The sequence below is a fragment of the Danio aesculapii genome, chromosome 5 (genome assembly GCF_903798145.1).
Source record: "Danio aesculapii chromosome 5, fDanAes4.1, whole genome shotgun sequence".
NCBI classification, from domain to species: Eukaryota; Metazoa; Chordata; class Actinopteri; order Cypriniformes; family Danionidae; genus Danio; species Danio aesculapii.
The window spans coordinates 71,517,176-71,536,994 of NC_079439.1; the positions used below are offsets into that span (position 1 = coordinate 71,517,176).

A 19,819-nucleotide genomic window follows, 5' to 3' on the forward strand; every position below is an offset into this window, starting at 1 on the left:
GCGGACGTTTCTGGAGACATCGAATTACGTAGGCGGCGGTACGTATGGCTGCATTTCATTTCTTTAAACGAACGCTACGTGGCGGTGTGACGCTGTTCATTTTCACGCTTACCAGCTGACTGCTTACCTCCGTATGGACGGCATTCCAACTGCAACCAGTTTGTCTCGTTAGCGCGCCACGTACGTTGGCAGATTTGAGATGCAGGGAGGAGTTGATCACGAAGACGGGGGTTCGAGTCCGGTGAAGAGCGGTTCCACGTAAGACAAAAACAGAATCCAAAATATAAAACAAACAAGTGAACAGCAGGGTGAGCATGTGGTAAAACAACAGTCAGGCTTTTATTTTTTTGGATTGATTTTGAAACGTGTTGGTTGGGTTTAGGGAAGTGGGTGGGCGGGTCAATCGATAAAATTGGTTGGGTTTAGGGAAGCGGGAGGGTGGGTCAGCCGATCGTTCGCTCAGTCAGTCAGAAAGTCTGTCCAAAAGTGAGTCGACAGCGGCCTCTGGTGGGTTTACGTGAGAACAGCAGGCGCGAATGGCACTCGCGAGGGAAATTTGAGATCTCGAAAAGCGTACACGTGACCTCTGGCGGATTCGCGAAAACAAAAACTGCAGAAAAACGTGTTGATTAGGTTTAGGGAAGTGGGTGGGCGGGTCAATCGATAAAATTGGTTGGGTTTAGGGAAGGGGGAGGGTGGGTCAGCCGATCGTTTGCTCAGTCAGTCAGAGAGTCTGTCCAAAAGTGAGTCGACAGCGGCCTCTGGTGGGTTTACACGAGAACAGCAGGCGCGAATGGCACTCGCGAGGGAAATTTGAGATCTCGAAAAGCGTACACGACGACCTCTGGCAGATTCGTGAAAACAAAAACTGCAGAAAAACGTGTTGATTAGGTTTAGGGAAGTGGGTGGGCGGGTCAATCGATAAAATTGGTTGGGTTTAGGGAAGCGGGAGGGTGGGTCAGCCGATCGTTCGCTCAGTCAGTCAGAGAGTCTGTCCAAAAGTGAGTCGACAGCGGCCTCTGGTGGGTTTACGCGAGAACAGCAGGCGCGAATGGCACTCGCGAGGGAAATTTGAGATCTCGAAAAGCATACACGGCGACCTCTGGCGGATTCGCGAAAACAAAACCTGCAGAAAAACGTGCCGCCAGGACGTATTTCTCCAGAAACGTCCGTGGAGATACGTTTTCAGAATGAGCCTGGGCTGGATTATTTAGCTTGTTTTCATGAGTTCACAATAGGGGTGTTCGTTTCCGGGGTTTTTTGTAGTCGACTCCATTTACATTCACTTAAAATAGCGCAAGGATTAAACATGCTGTCTCATATCTCTCTTTATTTCACTGTGACGACCTCTCAAATAAAGAATAAGTCGGAGGAAAATGAATCAATGAATAACTAACATTAACACATATGTAATAACTGTATTGCTAATTGTTTGTTCATTTTAGTAAACACATTAACTAATATACTATTATTTTAGAGTTACCATTGTAATAACCTTGATCTGAAGCATGTATTTTCAATAGGAATGACCTCCACTACTTGTGTTGGATCATAATAAAGACACAAAGGCATGTGAAATAGATCTGAAGTACCTCCAAGCAGTTTATTCATTATTTTCAGAGGGTTTGATCTGAGAGCTCCGCACACACAGATCAGATGATGTGAGAGCGTCTGCACCTGGTCTGGCTTTAACAGCAGGAAAGTGTTTTTGTCTATGGGACTTTGCACCTGGTTTATGACAGCAGACACAAAGCAGACACCCGTGCTCGTCTGAGGTCAGCATGTAGTGAATGAGAAAGACGGCCGGTCTGCATATACGACTGATCTGTGAACAGCTGAGCTCCAGGGCACAGCTGCTTTCTTCTTCATCTTCTTTATCATCATCTTACAGACTCTCTTCTGTCAACGACACTGATCCCAGGTGAAGCTCTGGAGTGGCTGTCATCACATTAACTCATTATGAACACTACCATTCAACAGATGAACTTACTGGCCATTTGATGAAAGCTGCTGCTCAAAACAATATAAGTGATCCATATCAGGCACTCTTATTTTCATGGGATAGCCCACATCAGGCTCGGATTGGTTATTCGGGAGCACTGAAATAATTTCTAATTGGGCTGGTCTGTTTTTGTCCACATGGACCCGTGGTTTCAACAAATCATATGGGAGTCATTGGAATAATTTAGTAAAAATAAATGCACATAATAAGACAATCAAACTGTTTTTTGACCTTGCAAGCAAATCAGCCTGTTGTTGGAGACCCCCAAAACCAAAATATGACCTTTCATAATGCGTAATAAGGGCTCTTTAGGATTATTTCCATGCAATTGAGCATTGTTAAATTTAATTAAGTACATGTAAGGATGCATGTTAGTTAATGTATTTACTAACAAGACCCAAGTATGAACATTCTTGTAGCATTTATTAATGATAGTTCCGCATTTACTAATGCATTCGTAAAATCCAAAGTTGTGTGTGTGTGTGTGTGTGTGTGTGTTAACCAGTGTTGAGTAAGTTACTTTAAAAAAGTAATAGATTACAAATGACTTCTACTGGAAAATTGTAATCTGATTACATTACTAATTACGCCATGTAAAAAGTAATCAGATAACTAATTACTTTACTTTGAAGTTCATTTTAAAAGATATACACTGTACAAAAATCTGTTATTTTATGTTTTTTTTTTTTGGTAGCTGGGGAAGCTGGAAAAAAAAGTAAAATAACGGCCGTTAAATTACAGAAATTTACTGGAAATATAAATATAAAGAAATTTCTGTAATTTGATGTCCGTTATTTTACGGTAAATTTCTGTAATTTAATATTCGTTATTTTACGGTAAATTTCTGTAATTTAATATTCTTTATTTTACGGTAAATTTCTGTAATTTAATATTCGTTATTTTACGGTAAATTTCTGTAATTTAATATTCATTATTTTACGGTAAATTTCTGTAATTTAATATTCATTATTTTACGGTAAATTTCTGTAATTTAATATTCGTTATTTTACGGTAAATTTCTGTAATTTAATATTCGTTATTTTACGGTACATTTCTGTAATTTATTATTCGTTATTTTACGGTAAATTTCTGTAATTTAATATTCATTATTTTACGGTAAATTTCTGTAATTTAATATTCATTATTTTACGGTAAATTTCTGTAATTTAATATTCATTATTTTACGGTAAATTTCTGTAATTTAATATTCGTTATTTTACGGTACATTTCTGTAATTTATTATTCGTTATTTTACGGTAAATTTCTGTAATTTAATATTCGTTATTTTACGGTACATTTCTGTAATTTAATATTCGTTATTTTACGGTAAATTTCTGTAATTTAATGGAGGTTATTTTACAGAATATTTCTGTAATTTGACCTCTGTTATTTTATGGTAAATTTCTGTAATTTAATATTCGTTATTTTACGGTAAATTTCTGTAATTTAATATTCGTTATTTTACGGTAAATTTCTGTAATTTAATATTCATTATTTTACGGTAAATTTCTGTAATTTAATATTCGTTATTTTACGGTAAATTTCTGTAATTTAATATTCATTATTTTACGGTAAATTTCTGTAATTTAATATTCATTATTTTACGGTAAATTTCTGTAATTTAATATTCGTTATTTTACGGTAAATTTCTGTAATTTAATATTCGTTATTTTACGGTACATTTCTGTAATTTAATATTCGTTATTTTACGGTAAATTTCTGTAATTTAATGGAGGTTATTTTACAGAATATTTCTGTAATTTGACCTCTGTTATTTTATGGTAAATTTCTGTAATTTAATATTCGTTATTTTACGGTAAATTTCTGTAATTTAATATTCATTATTTTACGGTAAATTTCTGTAATTTAATATTAGTTATTTTACGGTAAATTTCTGTAATTTAATATTCGTTATTTTACGGTAAATTTCTGTAATTTAATATTCGTTATTTTACGGTAAATTTCTGTAATTTAATATTCATTATTTTACGGTAAATTTCTGTAATTTAATATTCATTATTTTACGGTAAATTTCTGTAATTTAATATTCGTTATTTTACGGTAAATTTCTGTAATTTAATATTCGTTATTTTACGGTACATTTCTGTAATTTATTATTCGTTATTTTACGGTAAATTTCTGTAATTTAATATTCATTATTTTACGGTAAATTTCTGTAATTTAATATTCATTATTTTACGGTAAATTTCTGTAATTTAATATTCATTATTTTACGGTAAATTTCTGTAATTTAATATTCGTTATTTTACGGTACATTTCTGTAATTTATTATTCGTTATTTTACGGTAAATTTCTGTAATTTAATATTCGTTATTTTACGGTACATTTCTGTAATTTAATATTCGTTATTTTACGGTAAATTTCTGTAATTTAATGGAGGTTATTTTACAGAATATTTCTGTAATTTGACCTCTGTTATTTTATGGTAAATTTCTGTAATTTGACCTCTGTTATTTTATGGTAAATTTCTGTAATTTAATATTCGTTATTTTACGGTAAATTTCTGTAATTTAATATTCGTTATTTTACGGTAAATTTCTGTAATTTAATATTCATTATTTTACGGTAAATTTCTGTAATTTAATATTCGTTATTTTACGGTAAATTTCTGTAATTTAATATTCATTATTTTACGGTAAATTTCTGTAATTTAATATTCATTATTTTACGGTAAATTTCTGTAATTTAATATTCGTTATTTTACGGTAAATTTCTGTAATTTAATATTCGTTATTTTACGGTACATTTCTGTAATTTAATATTCGTTATTTTACGGTAAATTTCTGTAATTTAATGGAGGTTATTTTACAGAATATTTCTGTAATTTGACCTCTGTTATTTTATGGTAAATTTCTGTAATTTAATATTCGTTATTTTACGGTAAATTTCTGTAATTTAATATTCATTATTTTACGGTAAATTTCTGTAATTGAATATTAGTTATTTTACGGTAAATTTCTGTAATTTAATATTCGTTATTTTACGGTAAATTTCTGTAATTTAATGGAGGTTATTTTACGGTAAATTTCTGTAATTTAATATTCATTATTTTACGGTAAATTTCTGTAATTTAATATTCGTTATTGTACAGTAAATTTCTGTAATTTAATATTCATTATTTTACGATAAATTTCTGTAATTTAATATTCGTTATTTTACGGTAAATTTCTGTAATTTAATGGAGGTTATTTTACAGAATATTTCTGTAATTTGACCTCTGTTATTTTATGGTAAATTTCTGTAATCTAATGGCCGTTATTTTATTTTATGTGTGTGTGTGTGTGTGTGTGTGTGTGTGTGTGTGTGTGTGTGTGGGTGTGTGTGTGTGTGTGTCTGTGAGTGTGTGAGTGACCTGTGCACACTTGCCTTGATGTGTCTGAGAAAATCTATATATGCATCTCAGCTCTCAGAACTACATGGAGTAAACAAAAACAAAGACTGTATTTACGCACCATCAAATGTTGTTAATGCAAAAGCAGCCACCAACAGTAAATTATGGAGAAAAAAGGAAAATGTATACAATGTGTCAAAGCCAGTGTCGTTACCAATCGTTCACATGTCCAAGACTGTGATAAAAGGTAAAAAAAAATCAAATCAATTCACCTTTATTTGTATAGCGCTTTTACAATGTAGACTGTGTCAAAGCAGCTTCACATAAAAGGTCATAGTAAATAGGAACAGTGTAGTTCAGTTTTCAGTGTTCAGTGTGGTTTAATAATCACTACTGAGAGTCCAAACACTGAAGAGCAAATCCAACGATGCGCAGCTCTACAGATCCCGAACCATGTAAGCCAGTGGTGACAGCGGAGAGGGAAAAAACTTCACTGCAAATTCAGTCCACAATTATTCTTTATATTAAAAATACGTCATTTTGTGTGTGTTTTTCACCATATCAGTGACATCATTTGTAAACTTGACAATTAAAGACTTAAAATGCTGTAATTCTCTAAACAATTCAGTAGTTTTGATCAGGACTGAGGTTGATTAACAGATTTATGCAAAAAGAATTGAAAAAAATATTGATCTGATGCATTTTTACAGCAGTTGTAAAACACAGTGGATTTTTTCATCCAAACATAACAAAAGGGTAGTCAATTTGAGCAGTGCTCAAGGGTTAAATATTGTCAGACATTTCACACTGGATGAAAGATCATCATCTTCAGCTTAACCTCACGAAAACAGAAATGCTTGAAGTTTCTGCCAACCCGACTCTACACCATAACTTTTCAATCCAGATGGATGGGGCAACCGTTACTGCATCCAAAGTGGTAAAAAGCCTTGGAGTAACAATTGATGACCAACTAAACTTCTCTGACCACATTTCTAGAACTGCTCGATCTTGCAGATTCGCACTCCATAACATCAGAAAGGTCCGACCCTTCCTATCTGAACATGCAGCTCAACTTATTGTTCAAGCTCTTGTTCTCTCCAAACTGGACTATTGCAACTCTCTACTAGCCGGGCTTCCAGCTAACTCTATCAAACCTCTTCAGCTGCTTCAGAACGCAGCAGCACGAGTGGTCTTTGATGAACCCAAAAGAGCACGTGTCACTCCGCTACTCACCCGTTTGCACTGGCTGTTAGTTGCTGCTCGCATCAAATTCAAAGCTCTGATGTTTGCTTACAAAGCGACCTCTGGCTTTGCTCCTTCTTATCTGCTCTCACTTCTGCAGATATATGTGCCCTCCAGAAACTTGCGTTCTGTGAATGAACGTCGCCTCGTTGTTCCATCCCAAAGAGGGAAGAAATCACTTTCCCGAACTCTCGCATTCAATCTGCCCAGTTGGTGGAATGAACTCCCTAACTACATCAGAACAGCAGAGTCACTTGCTGTCTTAAAGAAACGACTAAAAATTCAACTGTTTAGTCTCCAATTTCCTTCCTAATCTTAACTGCCTCTCTGGCTGTACCACTAACTGTACTCTCTCTCTCTCTCTCAAAACAAAACTTACATTACTAATGCTTTGCTTCTTAGACTTCACACACCTGAAACTTGTCTATAGCACTTGTTCACTGCTGCTCTTATAGTTGTGTAAATTGCTTCCTTGTCCTCATTTGTAAGTCGCTTTGGATAAAAGCATCTGCTAAATGACTAAATGTAAATGTAAATAACGTTGCAGCAGAAAACGGGATTAAAAAGAAGCATTTTTTTTTCTTCTAAAAATTATAATTGTAGCAAAAGTAACGCAGATACATTGACTTTAGTAACTATAATCAAATTACACTCATTTAAAATGTCATTCGCTACATTACTGCGTTCCCCCAAAAATGTAGAGTATAAAAAGATTAGATTTAGATTAGATTCAACTTTATTGTCATTACACATGTACAAGTACAAGGCAACGAAATGCAGTTTCGGTCTAACCAGCAGTGCAATAGCAGCAAGTGCAGGATACAGGTATAAGTTATAAAGTGCAGTTATAGAAAAACTATGGTGATATTTACAGATGGATGTTTTATGAACATTATATACAGGTTGTATTAGCTATGAACAGATTTACAATAAATGAATATATGTACAGGATGCTATTAATAGCAGAAGTGTGCAGATAGATAAACATAATTACAAATGTCCATGTGCAGTGAGTATGTCCAGTTCAAATAAGTGAATCAGTGCAATGAATATGTGCAAACTTTAAATGTGCAAATGTTAAACAGTGCAGTGATTGTGAGGAGTATAAGTTAGATAACGCGTTACTGTGGAACACAGTTACACCCAACTCTGGAGTAAACAGCAGTCAATGCACTGTGAGTGACTTACAATGATGGTCTTTTTCACTAGCAAAACATTAACGGATGAATAAATACTGCAATAATGTATTGTTGGTGTTTTAATAATGCTTTCGCAAATGTTGAACTGTGATTAATAAATGCTTTACAAGAGTATTCATACTTAGGTAAAGTAAATACATTAAATACATTGGTAAATACATTAAGTAATGGACATTAAATTTAAAGTGTTAAAAAACAGATTTCGAGAAGCCACATCATCATTTCCAGTGACCCAGAGAGGGTATCAATTAACCTAAAATGGCTATTGCTCCAAAAATAAACACTCTTATTTATTCTCATAAAATAAACACTTTATAAACACTAAATAAATACGTATATTTACAGTCACTTCAGCATACAAGCTAAACACAGTCAGTTAGACTGTATATGCTGATCAGTGCATGTGCTGTAAACACACTGACACACAGACCACTGAAGAATGTAGATATCTGACCTCTGATTGGCCGACAGAAGTCCCGCCTCCAGCAGATCCCGCTCTATATAAAGACACAGACGCTGCCCTGCGCTGAGAGGAATGTGAATGATCGAGTCCCAGGACCCTGCTCTTACACCCCTCACACACACATGTTACACACTATGGTGGATTTCTCGGAGAAGTACCTGGAAAGGTAGGGCTATTAGTGTTCTGCTCTGCTCTGCTGAGACTCACGGTAACGAGAAAAGGGAGAAAGGGAGGCAGGAATAGAAAGCGAGAGGTTATTTTGGAGAAGATGAGGGTGCTGGAGTTCACTTCTCTGGGGGGTTTGTCTGACAGTGACACATGTGAAGCATTGAGCTTTCTTCTGTTTTATATTAATGTTTGGAGGATTGCTGTTGTTGTTGACAGATTTTTACTTGAAAGACTTTACATTTAATGAGATTGTTCACAGAAAAATGAAAATGTTCTCACCCTTACACAGTATCTTATACACCCTTATACACTATCGCCCTATACACTACTAACTATTTCTATCTGTTGAACACAAAAGGAGATATTTTGATAAATGCTGGTTGCTGGTATCCATTGACTTCCATAATATTTGTTTTTTGTTTTCTTACTATGGGATAGTTGCAAAGGAAAAATGAAAATGTACTCACCTTTTACTCAAACATTTATTTATTTATTTATTTATTTATTTATTTATTTATTTATTTATTTATTTATTTATTTATTTATACATTTATGCATTTATGCATTTATGCATTTAATTATGCATTTAATTATTTTAATTCTGTCATCATTTACTCACCCTTCACTTGTTCAAAACCTATTAGGAGATATTTTAAAAAATGCTGCTTTTTTATTTCATTTTTTTCTTACTATGGCATAGTTGCAAATTAAAAATGTACTTACCAGTTACTCAGTGATTACAAACATTTGTTTGTTTGTTTGTTTTTGTTATTTTATTAATTTTTTTTGCTTTATTTTATTTTATTTCATTTAATTTTATTTTCTTTACATTTTGTGCTTTATTTTATTTTATTTATTTATTTTTTGCTTTGTTTTTTTAATTTAATTTAATTTAATTTAATTTAATTTAATTTAATTTAATTTAATTTAATTTAATTTAATTTAATTTAATTTAATTTAATTTAATTTAATTTAATTTTTATTTTGCTTTATTTAATTTAATTTAATTTAATTTTTGTTGCCAGATTTTTACTTGAATGACACTTTACACTTAAAGTTATAATTTACAAATAAATAAATAAATAAATGCTGTCATTATTTACACTCCCTTCACTAGTTGAAAACTTATTCAACTAGGAACAAAGTTTCTTTGTTCTGTTGAACACAAAAGTATATGATTTGAAAAATGCTGGTTGCTGGCGCCCATTGGCTTCCATAGTATTTGTTTTTACTTACTATGGGATAGTTGAAAATAAAACATAAAAATGGACTCACCATTTTCTCCGTTACAAACATTTAAAAGCTTATTTATTTATTTATTTATTTATTTTTTATTATTTTTTTTATTTATTTATTTATTTATTTATTTATCTATTTATTTATTTATTCATTTTTTTATTTACTCACTTACTTGATTTATTTATTTATTTATTTATTTATTTATGTATTTGTTTATTTACTTACGTGATTTATTTATTTATTTATTTATTCAATTTAGTTTAATTTTTATGTGTATTATTATTACACAAATAAAATATTTTAAAGTGTTGCAAGAAAAATGCCATGGAAGTGGCAACAGGTTGTAAACTTTCTTTAAAATATCTTTGTATTTTGTGTTAAACAGAGGAAAAAAACTCAAACAGGTTTGAAACAAGTGAATGCAGAATGATCATTATTGGGTGAACTGTCCCTTTAAATAGCCTTGAAATAATCTCAGTTCATTCATTCATTCATTCATTCATTCATTCATTCATTCATTCATTCATTCATTCATTCATTCATTCATTCATTCATTCATCATTAAAACAGACTGAAATTCCTAGAAGCATTAATGAGAGTGTGACTAATAGAGATATATTACAGTAAATTACTTTGCAGCAGCAGATGTGCATTATACACATACAAAACCACACTGCAGCACATATACAAATACGAAAAACAACATTTTTCGACTCCTGTTGGGACTTGAACTCACATCACATCTGTTTCAGAGTCCTACAGTGCAAGACATCACAATATATTGCTGTCACGTTCGCAATGTCTTTCCCACAGCAAGCGTCCTGGTTTTCACAGCCTGGAATAGCACTGCGCTCTATTATGGGCCGTAATGTGAGGCGGGCAGAGAGGGAATTTGGTGAAGCCCTGAAGATAATTGTGGCTTTGGTCCATCTCCTGTGCTTCTGCAGGCCTCGCCGTGGGGAAATGTCTGGATCACAGCTTCCTAATTTGATGAGCTCCAGCGAGGGCGTGATCTTCCTGCCGCAGATTACAGGCCTGTGCGGAGCAGCTGCTTCTGCTTGATAATTAACCCAATGCAACGCTCCGAATGAAGGGTCACGAGCGCCTCTGAAGCACCAGAGACGTTTGACTGTGTCACACACTCTTGTGCTAATGTCTTTTCCCTCTGCACATGGCCTGCTTTCACACCTGCTCACGACTACAATCAAGTACCGATGTCTTATATGTTTCGCTAAGTGTATTTATTAAAGAGGTTAGAAGCGTATAACAAAACAAAACAGAATGAAATGAAATGAAACAAAATAAAACAGTAGGAACCTGTACAGAATGAAACGAAAAAGTAAGGGCTCGTATGAAATGAAACAGTAAGAACCAAAACAAAACAGTAGGGGCCCATACAAAACATAACGAAACAAAACTAAACTAAATGAAATGAAATTAAACTAGATTAAATGAAACAAAATGAAATGAAATGGAAAGCAAAGCAAAAAACAGACAAAGCAAAAGAGAACTAGCCCATACAAAACAAAAACAAAGCAAAAAAAAACTAAATGAAACGAAACAAAATAGTAGGAGTCTGTACAAAATGAAGCTGTAGAAGCTGAAACAAAACAGTAGGAGCCTGTATGAAATGAAACAAAACAGTAGTAGGAGCTCGTACAAAACAAAATAAAAACAATAGGAGCCCATACAAAACATAATGAAACAAAAATAAATGAAATGAAATGGAAAACCAAACGAAGCAAAAAGCAAACAAAACAAAACAGTAGTAGCCTGTACAAAACAAAAGCAAAGCAAAACAAAACGGTACATGTCTGTACAAAGCTAAATGAAATGAAACAAAACAAAAAACAAAACATCGCAAAAAACAAACAAAACAAAACAGTAGTAGCCCGTACAAAACAAAACAAAGCAAAACAAATAAAAAACAAAGCGAAACGAAACAGTAGGAGCCTAAAATAAACAATAGGAGCCCGTACGAAATGAAACAGTAGAAGCTGAAATGAAAAATTAGGAGCCTGTTCGAAATGAAAGAAAACAGAAGGTGCATGTATGAAACGAAACGGAGCCCATACTAAACAAAATAGTAGGAGCCCATACAAAACATAATGAAACAAAACTAAACGAAATGAAACAAAACTAAATTAAATTAAAAGCAAAACAGTATAGTAGCCCGTACAAAACTAAAACAAAGCAAAAAACAAACAAAACCAAAGAGTAGGAGTCTGTACAAAACTAAATGAAATGAAATGAAGTTAAATGAAACGAAAAAACATAGCAAAAAAACAAACAAAACTAAACAGTAGTAGCATATACAAAGCAAAACAAAGCAAAAAAAATAAAACAAAACAAAACAAAACAAAACAAAACAGGAGTCTGAACAAAACTAAATGAAATGAAATGAAGTTAAATGAAACGAAAAAACATAGCAAAAAAACAAACAAAACTAAACAGTAGTAGCATATACAAAGCAAAACAAAATAAAAAAATAAAACAAAACAAAACAAAACAAAACAGGAGTCTGAACAAAACTAAATGAAATGAAACAAAACAAAAAACAGCAAAAAAAAAAAACAAAAAAAACAACAACATTAGGAGCCGGTACGAAACGAAACGAAACTGAACTAAACTAAACTAAACTAAACTAAACTAAACTAAACTAAACTAAACTAAACTAAACTAAACTAAACTAAACTAAACTAAATTAAACTAAACTAAACTAAACTAAACTAAACTAAACTAAACTAAACTAAACTAAACGTTAACATGGGTGACCCTCTCTCACCCTTTACTTGTTCAAAACTTATTAGAGTTTCTTTCTTCTGTTTGGGAAAAGGCTTGATGAGTTAATAAATATTTTGCATATTAGTATTTTATTTTCATTGTTTATTTTCATGGGTTTATGCATGAATGCACAATGTGTGGAATGATAAAACAGACACTGAACGCAAATAATATAAAAAATGCAAATATTGAAAATATCACCTTTGAAATTGTCCAAATTAAGCGCTTAGCAATGCATATTACTAAACCAAATTTAAGTTTTGATGTAGTTACAGAAGGACATTTACAAAACATCTCAGAGCAATATGACCTTTATTTAATAATCTAACGATTTTGTGCACAAAAGGAGAGGCAATCATTTTGTTATTTCTACACAAATACCTGTGCAAAATCTATAAGACTCACAGTACACTTTTAGGTAGTGACATCACTGTTACTATGCTGGATCTTGGCCAAACGGCAGAGTGTGTACTAAAGGCTTTGGGAATGTTCTCCTTTCCTTCTCTTTTTATAGCTCGCCTAATACTCTGTATCATATTTTTATGGTGTTGGCTTCTTTCTGGCAGATGCCACATTACTAATGCTGTTGCAAAGCCGTGTGGAATCTCAACACCGTGGCACTGAATGACCAGAGGGTGTTTTCTGGCCACGTGCACACACAAACACACACACTGAAATGTGGGCACTTTCCATATAGACATATATATTTTAATATAATGACTAAACAATAAGTCAATGTACAGCAAATGTTCACACACACATTTAACAAACACTACAATTATTATTGTGCTCCGGGCAGGTTCAGTATGATTGATTACGGCTGTTTCTCTCGTCCTCAAGACAGAAACTTGATTTGCTGATGGTTATTAAGTCTTAGGGAAGTTGCCAGATTTCTAAACTAGGTTAAAAATCAGTTGTTTTGATTATTCATTTAACCTCGAATCAGATTGTTGGCAAGTGATGCATTTGATTCTTCTGATTTTTTTCAATTTTGGTAATGTTGCCATCAAGTTATGATTTAAAACACTGTAAATAACTGTGTAAAATAAAAGCTAAATGCTTTGTATATGTCACAATCACCAGCGATCTAACCCTTACAGATCGCTGGTAAACAAACATATCACATAGGACTACAAATCTGCTGGTATATGGACTACAAGGTCCAGTCATGCAACACACACACACACCTGCTCTAAGTCTCCATTGATTACACTCCCACAGCTGATGCTGCTCATGGACTGATTACACACACATACAGTTGAAGTCAGAATTATTAGCCCCCCTGAATTATTAGCCCCTCTGTTTTTTTCTTTCCCCAATTTCTTTTTAACAGAGAGACGATTCCTTCAACACATTTCTAATAATAATAGTTTTAATAACTCATTTCTAATTACTGATTTATTTTATCTTTGCCATGATGACAGTAAATATTATTTGACTAGATATTTTCTAGACAGACGCTTGACACTTCTATACAGCTTAATGACACTTCTATACAGCTTAATGACACTTCTATACAGCTTAATGACACTTCTATACAGCTTAAAGTGCCGTTTGAAGACTTAACTAGGTTAATTAGGTTAACTAGGCAGGTTAGGGGAATTAGGCAAGTTATTGTGTAATGATGGCTTGTTCTGTAGACTATCGAAATAAATAGCTTAAAGGGGCTAATAATATTAACCTTAAAATTATTATTTTTTAATTTAAAACTGCTTTTATTCTAGCCGAAATAAAGCAAATAAGACTTTTTCCAGAAGAAAAAATATTATCAGACATACTGTGAAAATTTCCACTCTGTTAAACATCATTTGGGAAATATTTAAAAAAGAAAGGGGGGGGGGGGGGGGGGGGCTAATATTTCTGACTTCAACTGTATATACGGCTTGCTTTGACGCTCTCAATGCTGATTCTTTTGAACTGTTTTGTGAACATTACGATGAGGTTTCCTTGCCTTTCCTTGCTGGTTTTGATCCTCGCTTTGTTTTATTGTTTATCCCTGTTTACTGCCTGCCTTCTGACCACTCACCTGTTATTTTGACCATGACTCTGGATTGCCTGTATACATCTGTTTGCCCCTGTGTGGACCGTTGCTTGCCTGACCATTCTTGATAAACCTGCGTTTGCATCCACACTTCTGTTGTCAGCGTCACATCACGTTACAGTATATATAAAATAACAGTTTCCCTTGAGTGGACTGAAGTATGATCGCAAACTTTGAGAGGAAAAAACAAAAACAAACAACCAAATAAAAACCTTTCAAAACATTTCTCAAACTTTAAAAACCAGTATTAATAAGCATACTTATATATAAACATATATTTACAGTCAGAATTATTAGCCCCTCTGTTTTTTTCTTTGGGGAAAAAAATAAACAGGGGGCTAATAATTCAGGGGGGCTAATAATTCAGGGGGGCTAATAATTCTGACTGTATATATAAAATATAAGTTTCCCATCCGCCTCAAGGTTGGACGTGTTGTGTGTTCAGAGATGCTCTTCTGCAGACCTCGGTTGTAACCAGTGCTTATTTGAGTTACTGTTGCCTTTCTATCAGCTGGAACCAGTCTGGCCATTCTCCTCTGACCTCTGACATCAACAAGGCATTTACGCCCACAGAACTGCCGCTCACTGGATATTTCCTCTTTTTCAGACCACTCTCTGTAAACCCTAGAGATGGTTGTGCGTGAAAATCCCAGTAGATGAGCAGTTTCTGAAATACTCAGAGCAGCCCGTCTGGCACCAACAACCTTGCCACGTTCAAAGTCACTTAAATCCCCTTTCTTCCCCATTCTGATGCTCAGTTTGAACTGCAGCAGATCCTCTTGACCATGTCTACATGCCTAAATGCATTGAGTTGGACAGGTGTACCTAATAAAGTGGCCAGTGAGTGTAGTTTAGTCTATTATATGCTTCTTGAATCAAGATGTTTTAGATATTTGCACTAGAAACAAGACAAAAACTATAAGTAAGACCAGAAATTTATTTTATATATAGATATTTTGCACTGTATATCTAATGTTACTCTATAAAGAATTATGATCAATAAGTTATGACAACATATGTTTTTAGTTAATTGTAACTTATTAAACTAAGTTAATCATGTTCCAACTTAATTTTATGAGTTAAACAATCTGTTTTAAGTGAGTATATAGTATAAATAATATAAGTTCAAATGACTGATAACCAGTAACCAGTATTTGTTTACAGTGTAATAGTGATCATATCCAGCAGGTGGCAGCATTGCATTTAACATTACTCTGATAACTCAGCCTGACAAATCTCTGTCTGCATCAAGTTCAGTTTCGCTATTGTGTTCATCTGTTTTCAGAACAAAAAACACACACACACAGCTTATGAGACGGCATTGAAACGTGACCCGGATCGTAAACTGTTTCATTATACTCCTAAATATTTTCCAAGGCCCATAAAATGACAAGAATCTTTCCTCTCGCTCCTCGATCCAACAGCCTGCTTCTCATTTGAAGCCAGATCTCCCACTGGAAGTTAAAAATAAATCAGCCTGACACATTCCTATTGGCCAGAAATCATTCGTTCCTCTTAAAAAAGCGCACAACAAGAGCTTTAGAAGTAAATATGTGGTGATTAATTCGTTTCCTCTGCTCAAAATCCTATACAAGCCTCAAAACCCATTGGAATCCACCCCAAAATATACAGAAATATTTGGCATTTTGTGTGTTTTGAAAGATATCTGGCATCCATTTGAGTCTTCTGCAGAAAAGCTGGATGATTATTAGTATGTGTTATCTGAGCAGACTCTTGGGGGGTTCAGTTTTGAGCTCTTTCGCATTCTTGTCCCGCCAGAGAATCTAAAATAAAAGATGTTGATGTTGTAAACGCCTCAAGCACCACAGTGTTAAATATAAACCAGATTCCACCTCAGCATTTCAGATCATAGCTTAAATTGGTTAAAACTGACACCAGTTAGAACAGAATCATGGCGTCTCAGAATATCGCAGCCTACAGAGCCGACCCTCGAGTGTGTGCCTCAGGTTGTCCCAACACAAATAGATTCAGTTAACTTAACAAATGTATGTGCAGTGTAAAAAATAGACATGAAAAAAGTCATGACAACAAATTTAAACTTAATATTTGATCTAAGTTTGATTCAACTAAAAAATGAAGGCAGCATAATTTTTACTGTTATACACTTGTGAAAATTATAATATAAACTGTACATTATAATACAGTTTACTATAGTAAGGTTCAAAAACACTATACTATTTACCAGGGATTACTTTAGTGTTTTTTAAGTAATCTAGGATGATATCTGAGGGTTTTCCCCTGCTTAAAAGGATTTAAAACTACCCTACGTATTGTTAATTCAAAAGTGTTATACTTTAAATCAGTGTTTCTCAACCATGTTTCTGGAGGACCACCAGCACTGCATGTTTCGAATATCTCCTTTGTCCGTCACACCCATTTCAGCTCTTTCAGTCTAATGAGCTAATGATCGGAATCAGGTGTGTTTGGTTAAGGAGATATGGAAATTATGCAAGTCTGGTGGTCTTCCAGGAACGTGGTTGAGAAACACAACTTTAAATAATCGTATATGTACTAAACCAGTGAAAACAGGGTGAAAATCCATTTATTGTTTAGAAACATTTTCAACCATCTCCTCCCAAAGATGTTGCTTTATGAGAAGAAAATGAATAGTTGTGGTCCAGCAAAACAACCCAGCATATTTTTAGTGCATGAATTAAAGAGCCAATTATTAATGAGTTCCAGAGATACATACTATCATACAATCTAAATCAGTGTTTCCCAACCCTCTTCCTGGAGGCACACCAACAGTACACATTTTGGATGTCTCCCTTTTCTGACCCATTAACTTCCGGTGTTGGAGTCTCTTCTGATGTTATGATAAGATGATTCAGGTGTGTTTGATTAGGGAGAGGTTGAAAATGTGTACTGTTGGTGTGCCTTCAGGAACAGGGTTGGGAAACACTGATCTAAATAATGCTGGATTGTTATACCCAATATTGGTTTTGCCCATATTTGATCTAACATTGGATCCAACAATTTTTTTAGGGGGAAACCTAAATAGTTTTATGTTCAATTCAGTTTAAAGTGCTATATTGTATGGGTTGGCGTTGTATATTATGCTACAATACCTTGTAATAAACTGCCAGTGCATTTTCTTTTATTATACAGACTTCATATGTGTTATTTCTTATGCATTATATTATTTTAAACTACTCAAATGTCAATAAAAGTCACATTGTCAAACTGCAGAGTTGAATTTTTAACATGAAAAGTCGACAAAATAGAAATCAACATCCCATAATGCAATTCACAACCAGAAATAAATGCAAAGCTTCAAAATACGGAAATGATTAATATATACAGTTGGAGTCAGAATTATTATCCCCCCTTTGATTTTTATTTTCTTTTTTAAATCTTTCCCAAATTATGTTTAACAAAGCAAGGAAATTTTCACAGTATGTCTGATAATATTTTTTCTTCTGGAGAAAGTCTGATTGGTTTTATTTCAGCTAGAATAAAAGCAGTTTTTAATTTTTTTAAAAACATTTTAAGGTCCAAATTATTAGCCCCTTTAAGCTAAATTTTTTTCCGATAGTCTACCTGCTGTGAGGGTGACCTACCAGGGTGACCAACCCTGTTCCTGGAGATCGACCTTCCTGCAGATTTCAGTTGCAACCCATATCAAACACACCTGCCTATAATTATCAAGTGCTGTTCAAGTCCTAATTAAATGGTTCAGGTGTGTTTGATCAGGGTTGGAGCTGAACTTTGCAGGAAGGTCGATCTCCAGGAACAGGGTTGAGCACCACTGGTCTACAGAATAAACCATCGTTATACAGTAACTTACCCTACCTAATTAACCTACTGTAGTTAAGCCTTTAAAATGTCACTTTAAGCTGTATAGAAGTGTCTTGACGAATATCTAGTCAAATATTATTTACTGTCATCATGACAAAGAGAAAATAAATCAGTTATTAGAAATGAGTGATTATATTATGATTAGAGATGTGTTGAAGAAAACGTCTCTCCGTTAAACAGAAATTGGGGAAAAAATAAACAGGGGGGCTAATAATTCTGACTTCAACTGTATATATTTAAAATGACCTGAAACAACACAATTCTTGAGATTTTTTTGAGACAACTTAATTATTTTATGTTATTTATAATTAAATCATGTTATTTATTATGCTATTTAATATTATATTTTATGTTAAGTTAACTAAATCTATTTGTGTTGGGACAACTTGAATGAATGCATTTTTTACAGAGCCGCTCTCCAAACGGACATGCCATTTATTTCTGACATCTGCTGTTAAACTTCCTCTCAATTACTCACAGCGCGGCTGACTAATGTCTCATCATCCTGTTTCCCAGCTTGCCGAGCAGATTTCTCAGATACTAACAAGGCCAATACTAAATTAAACAACATCACAAATGAACCTTGAATGATCTGTGCACTGTAAAACATATCTGTTAATGAACAGTTTCCGTATTATAAGTGTTTTGGGTTCATTTCCAGTTGTGAATTGCATTATGGGATGTTGATCTCGGCTCTGTCGACTTTTGATGTTGATAATTCAACTCTACAGTTTAACAAAGTGACTTTTATTGACATTTTAGTAGCTTGAAATCATATAATGCATTAGAAATAACATAAATAGAGAAATAAGTGTGTAAAATAACAGAAAATGGAGACTGGTGGTTTTTGTAGCGTAATATGCAACACCAACCCAGACAATATAGCATTTTAAACAGTAACACTTTAGAATGATGGTCCATTAGTTTATGTTAATTAATGTATTTACTAACATTTACTAAGTATCCGATCTGATCAGGATTTTTGAAGCCAATACAGAGTATTCCTCGTCATCGTGATCTACCGATACCGAGTAGCGATTCAGATGCTTCATGCTTTATGATGCATAAAGCACATTTTCCCTCCAAATATGATACTTAAGTGGCGATCTCGCATTACCTAAAAGAATAAATAAAGAATGTTGCATATAATCCCTTAAATATGTCAAGGAAATAGGCTTATAAACTTCTGTTTATTGCAATAAGTACACTCAAAAAACGTTTTTTTTTGCTCGTTCAAAATACTTAATTAAAATGAGCTGAAACAACACAATTATTGAGATTCCATAAGGACAACTTAATTTTTTTTAATGTTCAATCGACATAATTTTGTAAGTTAACTTAATCAATTTGTGTTTCGTGTGGAACCCTGCATTTTACAGTGTATATTACAAAAAGTTACATCTATTTTTTAACCTAACAGCTATAATGCTTAGAACATCGATGTGCCTCTCGCGATCTGTTCACTTGCGATTCTCATGGAGCAACTACCCTGTAAAACCCAATAAGTTAA

The 19,819-nt window shown here is 33.6% G+C and overlaps 1 protein-coding gene across 3 annotated transcripts in view; it reads left to right on the forward strand.

The window, feature by feature from the left end:
• rgs3a (regulator of G protein signaling 3a) overlaps positions 1-19,819 on the forward strand; it is a 113,007-nt gene that overhangs the window by 71,103 nt on the left and 22,085 nt on the right. Inside the window, exon 1 of one of the 3 annotated variants that reach the window (XM_056458865.1) lies at positions 8,337-8,424. The exons of the other annotated variants lie outside the window; for them this stretch is intronic. Coding sequence (XP_056314840.1) covers positions 8,381-8,424 — 44 coding nt within the window. The 5' untranslated portion in view covers positions 8,337-8,380. Of the gene's footprint in view, positions 1-8,336; positions 8,425-19,819 lie in introns of those variants that run through there. 3 annotated transcript variants of the gene reach the window in all.